At 42.3% G+C, this 15,182-nt stretch overlaps 1 protein-coding gene across 1 annotated transcript; it reads right to left on the bottom strand.

Annotated features, from left to right (window-relative positions):
* Window positions 1-50: 50 nt before the first annotated feature.
* col6a2 (collagen, type VI, alpha 2) lies at window positions 51-13,919 on the bottom strand. The gene is made up of 32 exons (XM_053437772.1): window positions 13,713-13,919; window positions 11,820-11,911; window positions 11,631-11,731; window positions 11,380-11,523; window positions 9,877-10,239; window positions 9,761-9,781; window positions 9,597-9,662; window positions 8,565-8,663; window positions 8,438-8,464; window positions 8,253-8,279; window positions 8,098-8,142; window positions 7,892-7,945; window positions 7,744-7,806; window positions 7,599-7,661; window positions 7,444-7,497; window positions 7,325-7,360; window positions 7,170-7,232; window positions 6,959-7,021; window positions 6,784-6,846; window positions 6,644-6,706; window positions 6,200-6,250; window positions 6,013-6,111; window positions 5,847-5,909; window positions 5,632-5,667; window positions 5,484-5,529; window positions 5,240-5,392; window positions 5,023-5,117; window positions 4,040-4,221; window positions 3,767-3,945; window positions 3,624-3,662; window positions 1,338-1,672; window positions 51-1,062 (listed from the first exon to the last, which is right to left on the bottom strand). Exons 2-32 carry the CDS (start codon window positions 11,893-11,895, stop codon window positions 793-795), a joined length of 3,039 nt encoding a protein of 1,012 aa, XP_053293747.1. The 5' UTR covers window positions 11,896-11,911; window positions 13,713-13,919; the 3' UTR covers window positions 51-792.
* Window positions 13,920-15,182: the final 1,263 nt, after the last annotated feature.

Consider the following 15,182-nt stretch of genomic DNA (forward strand, 5'->3'; position numbering starts at 1 on the left):
GATCAAAAACCCATATACATATGTACATCTTTCAAACACAAATCACAGTGTTGGGGTGACCACATTAGACTTTATTTTGACTTCATTTTTACAGAACGGGTTCTTTTGTTTGTCTAATTAACTTCACTAAATGTGTGTGTTTATGTGTGATTCTTTTGTGGCATCAATGTGTGCTTTTAGTTCCATGGAGATGACATGTCTGCATGTGTTTTTTTATCCCCTGAACAAACTACAGTTATTACAGCATTAACATTATGAAAAAAAAAATTACAGAACCAGTCAGATGGCTTTGTCCTTTTTTCTGTTTTAGCACCTTTAATGAAAATAATGTGACTGTGAAGAGATAGAGAGAGCGAGAGAGAGCGAGAGTGAGAGAGAGAGAGAGAGAGAGAGCGTCTTTTCTGCAAACTGAAAATCAATACAAAATAAAAACAAAATAAAGAATACAATTTGTTTCATCCACATTCAATAATCATACACCTCTCCACTATACGTATGAGTTTCTTTGGTTGGACCATGGTTTTAGAACAAATACAACCAAGTTACAAATGATATTGTAAGCCTATGTTATTGTGTCTGTGTGTGCTACTCCTACGTGGATTGTTTTTGCTTCTGTAAATTAACCTTCACCAATAAAAAGAGGATATGTGGCCGTTTCAGTGCCTGATATCATTTATTCATAATGATAATGACCGCAGAGGTTGGTTGTTGCCCCTGTGTGTGTTTACACTGAAGGTCTTTCGTTCACTCTATAGATTCTAGGTCTATGGTGGAGAGCATTACAGTTCCTCACTAGCATATCCAGCGGATGAAGCGCTCAAAGAATGTAGGCTTGTTCATAATGGTGTAGTCATCTCCTCTAAAGATGGCCGACATGTCCCCTAGCGACACCTTCTGCAGCACCTCTTCGTCTGTGTCGGTTCCCATGGCGATCACTGTGGGAACGCCTTCCGCTCGTCTCATGGCGGTGACGCCCTCATCCAGCTGCTCAGCTGATGTGATGCCATCAGTGATGAACACGAAGGCCACCTCAGCGTTGCGGCGAGTCTTGCGCTCTCCCCTCTACAAACACAACATGCCAATTTCAGGAAATACACTTATTTTCTTTCTTTTAATCAGGACACATAGCAGCAGAACTACTTACTGTGATTTTACTTTTACAGATTAAACCAAGAAATACAATGTGGTAACGAAAGGTATTGTTAGGTGTATTTTTGAACTTTGGAGAGAACATGCTAGCTATTTTCCTGATTCCAATCGTTAAGCTAGGCTAAACTTAACAACTTTTGGACAGAGCCAGGTTAGATTGTGCGCTAGTGTGTTTGTAATACACGTACCTGTAAAATCAACACATTGTTGACAGCATGGATGATGGCGCTGCCCAGAGCAGAGGAGGAGTCCATGTAGTTGACAGCCCCCAGTGAATCAGAGATCACAGTGAGATTGTGTGTGAGCGGGAACTCCACCTTCTGTTCTGTGGGGCTGCCATACTGCAGCAGAGCCACGCGGGCGTTCCTCTCATCGGACGGGCCGTTGGCCAGGGTGAGGCGACGGGCAACATTTTCAATGAACTCTTTGGCCCTGCGGTGGTTCTCCACTCCCATCCTCTCAGAACCGTCCAGCATGAACACCACATCTACCGGTCTCTGAACACAGCTTGCCACAGCAGGCTCTGGAACAGACAGACGGATGACATTTTTTAAATCAAAGACACTGTTCAGTGAGATACAGCTGGAATGGTCTAAGCCAGCAAAAATATCACGAAACATGCTTATCTTTCAAATATGCTAGTCCCAGTGAATTGGAATATTTTCTCAGGTTTCTTGTGGCCTTGTTAAGAAAGCTCTTTTACTTTGCTCTGCCATTTTATTATCTTGAGACAACAGTACAAGAATACACTCCATTTTATAAAAAAAAAAATAGAATTCACATCAGCAAGTTGCAGTCAAAGAGCTTATATTTTGTTATGGCAGCTCTGTAGTAATTTTCCACTAGTCACCTTACTATCCAGCTAAGCCACATGCAAGAAACAAAACATGCGCCAATTAGGGCATAACATACAATAGTTCCTTCATTGTCAGTGCCAAGTAAATGAACCATCCAACCAACCACAAATACCAACGTTTGACTCATATACAGTATACGGTGACATGTATAAACAGATTTTTTTCCACATGTAATGGCCTTTTCATCAACATGAGTCATTCACAGAACACAAGAAAAAAAACATTGAGGCCGTAACTATGGATATGTGCAAAACAGCAAAAAAAAAGTCAGAGTGAGTCAGCGAGCTGATGACTCACAGTGGAAATGAGGTTTCATCAAAGAGCTCTCTACAGGAGCAACATGAATGGCTCTATAGAGGAATTGGTCTCCAACAATTGGATGACATCCGCTTTCCATGTGAATGGAATATGTTCATCCACTAAGGTGGAAGAAATGATATGTATCATATAATTAGCAGAGTTACTTTTCTGAGAGACAGCGCCACCTACGTACAGTAGGTTAATTGAGAAATACACGGTGAGGACATATTGAATCCACATTTTGACTTTTGGCCGAGCAACTAGACATACGGCTCCTTTATAGCGTTATGAGGCCTGCTTCATATCATGCAATTATTTTGCGTTAGCCCAGGTGTGTATTGCACCCATAGAGTTAAAAGAAATGCCCAAAGTTTTAATAAAATATATTCTATGTCCAGCATTAAGCTTATTAGTCATTGGCATCCATTTTTGCGAGGTAGCATGGTTAGCATATTAGCATTAGCAGAGTCCTATTGCTTTCTCTGGATCTCCCATAATGTCCCCGTAGATATATTTGAAGGATTCGATGAAAAGCTGGGTCCACTCCTGCCTGTCCGCTCCCTGGGCAAGTTTGGCTCTCTGGGCTGTGTATGCCATGGTCGCCACGCCAACCCCATACTGCTGCTCGCCCAGGCCGCTCAGCAGGCTGGCCACACCCTCCAAAGAGGTGGGGACCAACGAGGGGCTGCCTTCCTCGGCCAGTGGCTTCCAGGGGGGAGGGGCTTGCCCCACAGTGCTGCCCCCTCCTGCAACAAGTGGGCGGAATAACATTGTGGGCGGGGTCCCACAGACACTACGCATCAACACTAACTATGATGCCAAACGTATGTCGAGGTGCACAAAAAGGCAAGTGTGATTGTGTCTGTTGATTTTAAAGCCGCATAATTGATTAGATATGTTGACCTCAGCTAAATACGCAATGCTTCTAATACTTAACATGGATTATAGGCATCCATATGTTTCAAATAGATGGACATATATAGAGGCAAAAATGTTTTACCTTCCATCATAGAGAGGGAGAAGATGTGATGAATCATACAAAATGGAATAGCAGTACACACTTTCAGACAATCTTTACTCATTCATCTTTATACACTTGGTTGTGATGAAAGAAGTTGTGTAAAGAGAGAAAACCTAAATCCTTTTTCACTTCCACATACCTAATCGGCATACACTGTCTGATTTCAAGCACTTTGATCAAAGAATACTGACGCCATTACAATGCTGGTAAACCAGGCATAAAATCATGATGCAATGTGTATGAACTTTGAAGAGCAAAGCCAAAACTTATTGATGGACAATGATTCAAACTCTTACCTGATTTACACGGGAGATCAGGGCACACAATAGTGGGTTCTGAAACCAAAGAGAGAGACACAATGTCAGACAATAGGGTCAAAGCCAAAATAACTCCTCACGATGAATCTGAACACAATGCACAATGTGTCTCTGAAAAGTACCTGGGCAGACCAAGTGTTCAATCTGGTCAATGAACTCGTCGGCCACAAGGTCTGCAAAGCGCTTCATGCCCATCACCCTGCCGTTCCTCTGGCAGGCGATACTCTTCAGACTCTCACTCTCCTCAAACTGGTCGAACATGTCTCCGATACCGATGGCACTCACATCAATACTGGCATCACTGCTCACATGCACCCAACATATAAATACAAGTAATGAGATAAAAACTCTCGTCTCCTCCAAAAATGCTATTATACAGCCAAGTTGTCAGGCACCTGCAGAGGTAGGTGAGCAGCGAGTCATCATCTCTAGGGTCAAAGCGTCCATCGGTGATGACCACGACAGTGACATTGGCCTTGGCTCTGCGGCCGCCCCTGATCAGGTGGTCGTAGGCAAATTTCAGAGCAGAAGGAGTCCACGTTCCACCAGCGATCCACTCCAGACGCTTCACTGCATCCTGAATGGCGGAGAAAGTAGTGAGTGAGCGATGTGTTCACTGTGTCGTTTAATACAAACTAGAGCAGGATATGTTGGGAAAGAGGAGAAACCAACAACTAGAGACTCCATGAAAAGATTAATCTTTCTATGTGCTACAGTAAGCATTAGTGGTATCCAAAAAGATATTAATGGTGAGTAGCTTGGTTAGCATGCTAACTTCACCAGGTTTGTAGCTACACAGCTAGCATACATGTATACTTGTATAGCTGTGTAGCTAGCATACCTGTGGCTAATAATAATATAGTGTAAGAGAACATATTTAACTTTGAAAGTTTATACCAATAAGCAAAGGGCATATATGAACTTCTGGTTTTTCCATCTCCAGTAGTTACCTAAATCATTTAAATTGTATAGTTTGTAGCAAAAGTCACTTAAGAGACAATAAAGAGAGCATTTGTTGGAAAGAAATGTCAGCAGTAGCTTAATACACATTTTCTGCTCCTGAGTATTAATAGAATGTAGGAGATTCCAAATAAACCTATATCTGCTTATATTTGTTTAAAAGTAAGTAAAAAGTTAAAAAATTACCACAGTTATCTTTCTGGGTGGGTCTACCTTTTTGCATCCGAGATTACATATACATTTTGGTACATGTAAGAAATATGTAGTAAGACACATATGCAACTGCTATGACTTCCATCTGCTCCATGTGTGAGGACTGCACATGTCTGACCTGATTGATTATGAAACATCTGGACAACAGAGATGAAAGAACAGTCTGAGCTGTTTGCGTATGTTTGATTCTTGTTGTGTGTGAGACCTTGAAAGCAGACATTGAGTCGATCTTGGGGTCATCGAGTTGGATGGCCTGGAATGTCCCATTGTGACTGTACTGAACAACTCCTACTCTTGTACCTGGGAACACAAGCCACGTTTACGCATTTGAGCCGGCAGCCAATTTGACATTTTTAGGATAGACTCTGATACCACATAAAAGGGAAGGGAACATGTTCATGACTATAGTTAAGTGTGTTCACCTGTGTCTGACTGAGGGTCTTTGGCAAGAGATCCCAGTCTGTTGATGGTGTTGATGACAAAGTTCTTCTCCAGGGTGAAGTTGGTGAGGCCCACAGACTCTGAGCTGTCAATCACAAACACAATGTCCAAGGCTCCGCAGCGTTTCTCACAGTCTGGAGACAAAGAACATAAACTGTAATTATCTGTCGGCCTATCAGAATGTGCTCAAATCAAGAGTGGGAATACAATGGTGGATAAACTGACCACAGCAGCCACATGTCTCCCTGATGTAGTTCATGACATCACATTCCTGCAGGAAAAAAATCAAACACATCATTATATTCACTGTATCATCTCTGTGTTTCTGTTGATGTGCCAGTGATGAATCAGGGGTTAGAGGAGAAGTTCTCACAGTCAGGCCAGGGTCCCCCTCAGGACCGGGATCTCCCTGTAGAGGAGGAGAACACACAAAATCACATCCTGTCTCTCAGCTTATGTCTGAAAACTGATAATGCTCATGACTTTAAACATACAAACAAGTCAGCGTTTTTCTGTTTGGATGCAACTGTTTTTTTGACAGTCAGTGAGCGGGAAAGCACATGTATGCATAGTATGTGCGGTACTTACGTCACGCCCAAGCACTCCTCTTGGTCCTCTCGTTCCAGGTTCACCCTGAGGGCCTGGTTCACCCTATTATATATAAAAGACATTTAGAAAAATGTTTGCTATATCAACACCTATATTTTCCTCAAGTTATAACACACAGTACATCAAACTACATAAGGTTACTCACTGCTTCTCCTGGACCTGCTTTAACTCCAGGCCCGCCTTTTTGACCACAATCTCCCCTGCCGCCGCGAGGTCCACGGTTACCCTTCTCTCCTCTGTCACCCTATAGAAGAGCAGTGGGAAGCTTTGTTAGCAGAGTGTGTTATTGCAAATGGCAAAATTTAAGGAGATGAAGTGCGTGTGTATGTTACCGATGGTCCTCTCGCTCCAGGATAGCTAAAGCCAGGTCTTCCAACGTCTCCCTGAATTGAGATGAAATAAAGACTAAGATTTGCAGCCAAAGAGATACAAAAACAAAAACAGCCAAAGGAACATATTGCCACACATACCCACTTTAAGATTTGGCATATTCTTTGGTATCATTTATTAATTTATTTATACAACTTGCTGCCACCTGTACATTGCACTTTTGAATGCTGCACTATTATATTGCACACTATATACTTTTTTAATTGGTGTTGTCACATATGTAATTTTGCTGTATCTATCCATCCATCCATGTGTTGCTGTGTTATGTGTTATTGTTGTAATGTATGTATGCAAATATTGTAATGGATTTATCTGTGCTCTGTTGCAAGCTGAATTTCCCGAACGGAACAATATAGTACTGAACTGAGCTGAACACAGAAACCCACCTTCGGTCCAGCCGATCCGGACACTCCTCTAGGTCCAGCATCACCAGGGTCACCTCTGGTACCCTACCATACAAACAGTGTTAAAACAAGTTAATTAAGGCACTTTTTGATATGATGGCCACATGTTATCTTTAACCTACATTTCTCCCAGGCTCTCCTGGTGCTCCTGGTGATCCTCTGGGGCCTGGCAGACCACTGTCTCCCTTTTCAGAGCAGAGAAGAGTGTTGACAAGATGAGCAGTAGAAGGGTGGAAAAATCACAACATCCATATAGACATATACAGATTGTAGAGATTGTAATTCAATTCTTCTTACCTTTGTACCTTTGTTTCCTAATTCACCTGCAAGCCCTCTCAAGCCCTCTGGCCCCATTTCACCCTAAAACAAAGTATAATGAGCAATGAGCCTTCTTGTGGTGGAACCATGTTTTCAAGTACATCTGAATAGAAATCATTTAAGCCGATGCAAAAACTTCAAAGTGCAGAAAAGTTTTACACTGACTGTAACTGTGTCCATGAAATTATACCTTGTCTCCTGCAGTTCCATCTGGCCCTGGTCCACCCTTTGGCCCATATTCCCCTCTCCTCCCCTAGAACAGAAAAGCCAACAGAGAACAATAAAGCAACACAAAGACAGACAAAAACAGAAGAATGGGTCGTTGGTTGAGTCATGTTTTCTTACCGGTTCTCCCTTAGTTCCTGCACCTCCACCTGTTCCCTACAAAATAATGCACACAGGTGAGCCACAACATACAACCGTGTTTGATATATTTCTGTTCATTGTGATGGACTTCTTCTTACTGGGATTCCTTTCTTTCCAGGCATGCCAGGTGATCCAGGACTTCCCCTCTCCCCCTGTAGAAGAAAGATCATATGTTAGCCTTTTAAGTTCCACCACTGATAACTAAACATGACTTTTGGCTTTCTACTCTGTAACAGGAAAGGGGCTGGTTTACCTTTGGGCCAGCGTCTCCAGACGTGCCAATGGGCCCAGGTCTACCAGGACGTCCGGGATCTCCCTGAAGAGAGGACACAAACACAATTGAATTATATGTTGGACAGATGATGGTTTGTGTTTTGAGTGGAGACTAGACAGTTTACCTTCTCTCCATCAGTTCCAGAAAGACCACGTTCGCCGACATCTCCGGGGTGACCATCGGGACCCTGCAAAGCATCAAATACAAATCATAAATACGCCATAACACAGTATGGATTTACCAATTATGTTAAATTTGGTTCAATGTCATACTCTGTCGCCTGGGTCTCCTTTGCAGCCGGGAGAACCGATCCGTCCAATTTTACCCTGAAAAATTTGAAAAGGCAAAAGATTTTTTCATACAACTAAAATTAGATCTTCATCAATATCAGACATCCACTGTTTGAAATCTCAAATTAGAACATTGGTACTGTTCAACATAAGCTAGTCTTCAAAATTCTGTCTTTTAAATGTCCTACCTTCTGTCCATCAGTCCCGTTGCGTCCTCCGATACCAGCCACACCCTAGCAAACAAAGAGAGAGACAATTAGAGCAGAAAAGACAATCACTATCCAGGATGAGGGATAACTGACATATGTGTTCGTAAATTGGAGAAAGACAATACAAGACGTACCTTCTTACCCACAGCTCCTATCTCTCCCTGTGGGCAAACAGAAGATCAACAGTCATTTCATGTGCAATGAGTCAAAGCTCCGCCATTTACAGATTCATGTCATCACCATGGAAACTAATCATACAATCAAAATCTCAGCTACTAAGACAAATGATGCTCCAAATAAACATGAATTGATGTCTGACCTTGTCGCCTTTAAGACCTGATTCTCCCTATAGAGAGGGAAAAAAGGAAAATAATTCAACACAATTTATGTATGTAAACATCATGTGTTGCAATGAGTGACAGGTTAGTAACAATATTGAGTCTTACTTTGATACCGGGCTGGCCAATTGGACCCTCGATACCTGGGTCTCCTTGGCGACCACTCTGTCCTTTCTGACCTGGGTCGCCGTTGTCACCTTTAGCCCCCTGCAGTCAATGAGTTCAAAGGAGAAAATGTCTGTGAGGACAAAAGCGACTGATGCATAGAAAACACAATGGGTGTCTTGTCGTGTATTCGTCAGAGTAAAACATGTTGGTATATGCTTAAACCACATAATGACAGGTTAACATTTATGATGTCTATCTTTTGGACACTCAGATATTCTCACAGAGTCCTCCAGATGTTTATCTTATTTGCACTCTACCTTTTTGGTATGACCTTTGACCTAGGGAGTTGTCTTGACCAGCTGGTAGATGGAATCTTTTTGACCAGTGTGTCTTCATGTTCGGACACAAAAAGTGCCCTTATTTAGTCAAACATCCCATAAGGGGACGTCATTTACCTGAAGTCAAGGGAGGAATCAATGTTCCTATATAACTGTGTGTAAGACCCCTGCAAGTCAGATTTTCACCATTTGGCTGTGTGATGTCTCCGGGTTTCTAGATGCCCGTCCTGACCTGTGAAACTTCTGTGTAATAAACTTTGTTATACTGAAGGTACTAGGTCCTCGGAGTCCTTTCTTCATCATCAACAACTTCTACAACATCATCGATCTCTCGGCTACATAGAATATACGATAGTCTATTTATGTTTTTTGCTGTCTATTTGTGTGTGTATATGAGTGTACGTGTGTACTTGTACAAATATCTTTGTGAGGACCATAGCCTAGAATTTATGGAGTGAGGACATTATGGCCGGTGCTCACCTTTTCAGTAGGCCATTTGAGGGTTAGATTAGGGTTGGAATAAGGGTTATGTATTTAGTTGTGAGGATAAAGGTTAGAGTAAGGGGCTAGGGAATGCAATATGCCAATGAGTATCTTCACCAAACAGAAGTGCAAGGTTTTGTGTGGGTGCGAGTATGTGTGTGTGTGTGTGTGTGTGTGTATGTGTTTGTGTGTTTGTGTGTATGAAACTCACTTTTTGTCCACCGTGGCCTGTTGGACCTGGAGGCCCTTCTGTCTCCAGACAGGGAACTTTGTAGCACTTTGTTAAATAAGTAATGAAGAGAAACAGTCTTTAATGAAACTGTATGAAACATAAATATTCACATTTCTGATTATTTGCTCACACTACAGTCTTACCTCTGCATAGGCCATTTGTTTCTGTGAAGAAAAAAGAGAAAAGGTTTAACTATAGAGGCACAGATCATGTTTAATACATATCTGTGTGCCTTCGTGTGTGTTTGTCTGTGTGTTACCATAGTCTTAATGATGCGGTCGATGGTTTCCTTATGTATAATGGCTCTCCCCTGGCTCAGGTCCACGGCCATGAAGTCCCTCCTGTAGACCGTCGCAGGAGAGTTGGCGATCTCCCTCAGCCCTGTTTCGTCAACGTTCTTCGTGGCTGCTACTACAAATAATCGGATACGCTCGTCACGTGCCCTCTCTGCTGCCACCTTGATGCCTCCACATAGTTCTCCGGTTACATGGCCGTCAGTGATGACCACAGCAAATCGGAGGGACTGGTTGTCCAAGGTTCGACTTTTCATTTCCTTGGTCATACGGGTGAGGGCACAGTCGATGTAGGTGCCTTTACCCAGGTAGACGATATTTCTGACACCCTGGAAATAGTTGTAAATGAGTTGTCTCCAAGGCGGGATATCTTATAAGTTGAGAAGTATGCTTGTATGATTGGAGATAGATGAGAGAAGTAATACAAATGTGACTGTGACTATAGTCAGCAGCAGGTTTGCTTATCTTAGCATAAACATTGGCGAAAGCTAGCCTAGCTGTGTCTACGGGAAAGGAACCCTGTCTACCACAACCCTTTAAAGATCCACACATTTTTAATCTGTACACAAATACCAAAGTGCAAAAAAAAAAAGTGCAGCTTCAAAGAAGGCTGCGTGCTAGATTGCTATTTCCAGGCAGGGTGCGGTTGCCAAAAGAACAACATGTGAACTTTTAAGGAAATTAGTGCTCCCCGCTAAGAAAGAGTTGTATAAAATGCAATATTGTCCTTTAAATATTAGTGGCTGTAGACTAATTCTAAATGGACAGCTCTGAGACAAATGGTCTGTAACATACTGAAGAAAAATGTAATTCTTTACACTGTAATGTACAAAACATTTTGCTTGAGGCTGAGTCTTTAGTCACGATTATAGTGATGAAGCCAGTGCAATGAGGCAGGGAAAAACTAGATGAGAGAAGGTTCAAAGATGGAATCAAATTGGGAAACCTCCAGTTTCATAGTACACATCTTAAACCACGAGGCCACAAGTACTTCACTTGTGGGGAATACAAATCATTTTGTTACCCCTTTTGGGGGCTGTCACAAACCTCGCCTCCTCCATGTTGGTGGACATGGACAAAACTATGGTCAAGTTACACAATTTTTTTTTAGAAGATGTTTTTTTATGATGTCTAAAGCACTTGATGGCAACACTCATATTCAAGATAATCTGTGGTTAAGCAAAGTTTCCCAAAGACAACACATTTTCCCGTATCAAACTGTCATTGGGTCACATTTAAGGAGTATTCAAGAAGATGTAGAACTCTGTAGTTATTGAGTTTTGTAATTTTAACATTTCCGTCCATTTAGATCTGCACACAAGATGAACCAGTGATAAAAATGTTGGTCAGACTCAAATACCTCTATTTCAGTACTTAATGACTTATTTATGCACATAGAACTACAAATTTTACCTGAGCTGGGTGCATGTGACATGTACAGTATGTGTATGTGATGGTGCGTCACTCACAGTGATGAAATCTTTCTTGGGTCCGATGGAACTGATTATTGACTGGTTCTGGGAGAAGTGCAGTCCGCCGACATTCCAGTTGAGCTGCACGGCATCTTTGAACTCAGCATCTTCTAAACCTTGAACGAACTGCTCTGTGAATTTCTACAACAAGACACAAGGCCTTATACATCAAGTCAAATACAGTTTGGTCCAACACAAACAGGATATTTTGTGTAGATGTTCAATAAAATTTCAAATAAACGAGTAACCTTGATGCTCTCCACTAGTGATCCAGGGGGTGGCTCTTGCAGGGCGATAGTCTCAGATGTGTCGATGGTGAAGTACACGTCTATGGGACATTCATTCTTTTCTGAAGGGAACACACACACAATTGTCAGTAAAGCTGTGTTGACATGTTACTATGTCTGTGAACTTCAGTTCAGGTTCGGGACACTCACTGGTGCACTCTGCTTTCTGGCCGTGAGCCAGTTCTCCAAACAGAAGACAGAGCACGATGACCTCTAACCCCAGCATCTTCCCCTTCTCCTGTCTGACACAAAAAAGGAACAAGGTAATGCTTGAGCCAACAATAGCTTTGTTTCTTTTTCTATTAAATGTGGGGAAATGTCAAAGAAAAATGGAAAGGAAATCAATCAAGAAAATAACATTAGTGTGATAGCCTTATACAGTAATACAGTCTGACTTGGAGAATTTCCTCATCATTTCACCTACTAAAATAATAAAAGAAATAATGACAATATATAATAATAATAAAATAATACTATGAACAAGAAGTAGAAGAAGAAGAAGAAGAAGAAGAAGATGAAGAAGAAGAAAAAAACGTTTAACTTTATTTATCTTGCACTTGTCCAAAACAACACACAAACACAAAGTTCTTCACAGTATTAAAAACTGAAAAAAGATGCAGTACAATTGCAAATAATAATGCACCAAAAATTTAAAAAAGCAATAAAACTATTACTGTCGTGTAGCATTTGTTAACTTCTGAGACAATTCCCGAATAACAAATTCCTTCATCTATATTCTGCACCTGGAATCAGTTGAGCTAAGTCCTAAAAACAAATGTCTACTGACTGTTGCCAAGGGAACAAAATGGCTGCCACAGTTACGTAATGGGTTTGGGGGCCATCCCATGAGTCGAACACGGCTCCTCTTTTTTTTGTGAGCAAGCGTACAAATGTGAACAACGAAAGTAGAATAAGTGACTCATTATCAACATACATGACATTTGCTACATTATAGCTTATTCATGTTGAAACCAGCACAAAGGCCTATGAGCCACTATAGACACTCAACACAACCAATGAATCTATACATGAGTAATCAACCGACTCGCTGTTTGACCAAATAAAACATATAAGACCAAAACTGGAACAAATTGTCAAAACCTAATACAAAACCTCTATTCAAATATTACTGGTTGATGACATAAAAGAATGACTATGACGACATTTTGGCGCCTGATGACGTTTTCCGGACAGGACAAAGTTAGTCGTACCTCTCAGTTTGAAACCACAAGACTTCACAAGGCCACAGTCTGCTGCCCCCCAGAGGATTTCCCTGCACTCACACTACGCCAGGTTTCCTGGGACGTCATGGCCGATTATCCCACAAGGAGTGTCGTAATGCATTGATCCATGTTTGCAATTTCGGGTACTTTGCCTGCTACCTTTTATCATTTGAGTATCCCAAGAAAAAATTGTATTCAATAAAATCACCAAAAAACAATCAACTGACATTTAATACATGGCCTTTGGGGCACTTGAGGGTCTGACTGGGAGGCCTCTGGAGGACAGGTGACTGCCCTCACACCCAGATAACAATTGACACTACAAGCGACATGTCACTGGACCATATGCCAAACGTTGCCCATTAAGGCAAACTTTTCTGTTTGCTGTGGCTCCCTCTAGCGGACAAATAGCTGTCATCTGCGGTGGAGTCGCTCCTGCAGTTGCCCCACATCTTTCCCTCTGCCCAGGCCTGAAGATTTGAGTGGCAAGTCCCCATGGTTTTTTATTGCAACACAGCACAGGTTAATATCATGAAAAGTTGTATTGACCCGCCCCCCCCCCCCCCCCACACACACACGCACACTATAATGGTATACTTTAAGCTTTCACAACCTCCATACGCAAGTAGTTTTGGATTTAAAATAATTTACGCATCAAAAGTTTGGTTTGGCTGTAAAATGCCTATGCAGTGGATGAGAGTTAGAGTCAGGACAAGCAAAGAGAATGGGGAGAAACAGAGTGAAGGACGGAGAGAGACACATAAGGAGGGCAGCGGAAAACAGAATGCTGCGTAAAGTTGCGCGTAAAAGCTGTACATACCTCAACTCTTTCTAAGAGCTTCAAAACTTCGTGGGCAGCCTCTGTTGTGCAGATTATCTCATCTCAGCACGAGGGACAGCACAGGAAGAAAAGGGCACCCGGGATCAGAAAAATGGGAAATAAAGCCTCGGATGCGCGTTGACTTCAAGCAGAAGACCCGTGCGCTCGCTCTCCTGTCCCGGTCCAGCCCCAGCAACAGTTCTGTGATCCCTCCTCCTGTAAGCGCACGGCGTACCCCCAGTGCCTACCACTGTCCGCTTGGAGGCGCCGTGGCTCTGCCGGAACCCGTGTTTGAGCGCTTGCGCGTGCACAAATAATGTATTGTACCAGTATTGATGCCATGCACTAGAAGAAACAGATGCCAAAGCGCAGCTGGGGTTTTGAACTGACTCACCCAGCCCTCGGAGGCGCCTTAAACCCCACCAATAGATGTTAATGCCTGTTTAGAATCAGGACATGACAATAGTATGGATGTGGCCCCCAAGCAGAACAACATGGCACCGGGGCCAAACTGAGCTTTCATGTCCTTGGGATAGAACATTTGGGATGCTTTATTTTATAAAGCACACATTTTATAAGTCAGAATGAAAAAGAACAGGATGAAAAGGAAACTCACCCACTATACTAATACTCATAAACTAACCACACACACACACACACACACACACACACACACACACACACACACACACACACACACACACACACACACACACACACACACTCACAAACGGCCCTTGCTTGGTCTGGTGGTCTGGTTGCAATTAGTAGGCCAAGTAAGAGGAGTTTATACCCAGAGTAAACATGAACAGGCTGTCCATGAGTCTGGTCACGTTGTTTATATGCATGTAGGTGCCTCAGCCGCCCGTTTGCCTATTTGTATGTGTTAAAGTCAGTGCAACACAGTGGGAGGTCTCCATTCCAGAGGATCTACCAGTACACTTCTGCATTTCATATTTTCCCATATTTTATCCTCTCAATGTAAAGCAGTTTTCACTTAATTTCATTGTTGGTGGAACTCCGCCAGTCGCAGCAGCTGCAGCAACGAGAACATATCAGAGAGTCCGATTTGCTGAGGACTCGCAGAGCTCCAAATGCATTAATCAGTAACACGGCCACTAATGTTATCCAGCCCAGTACACAGGATGCCATGTCATGGAACAGCTTCATCCAAGTATACATCCGTTACATGATAGGATCAGGTTGGAGAAAGAGATAAAGAGGTCATTTGGGTTGGACCAGTATGAAAGATTCTGATTTGAATGACAAGAAATGGAGCAGAGATCAATTTGCGAGTCATATCTTCAAGAAACTCAAAGAATTTAGGTGAAGGTTTCTTACTAAAATGAAGAACCCAGATCTGACCTTTACAGTCATTAGAGATTGTTTTCGTCCCTTTATATGACGGTACAGTGTGTTACGGTTCATCTAAATGTAATTGGGGATGAGACAGCAGTCAGCATTTTGCTT

Source organism: Pleuronectes platessa, chromosome 13 (assembly GCF_947347685.1).
Source record: "Pleuronectes platessa chromosome 13, fPlePla1.1, whole genome shotgun sequence".
Lineage (NCBI taxonomy): Eukaryota > Metazoa > Chordata > Actinopteri > Pleuronectiformes > Pleuronectidae > Pleuronectes > Pleuronectes platessa.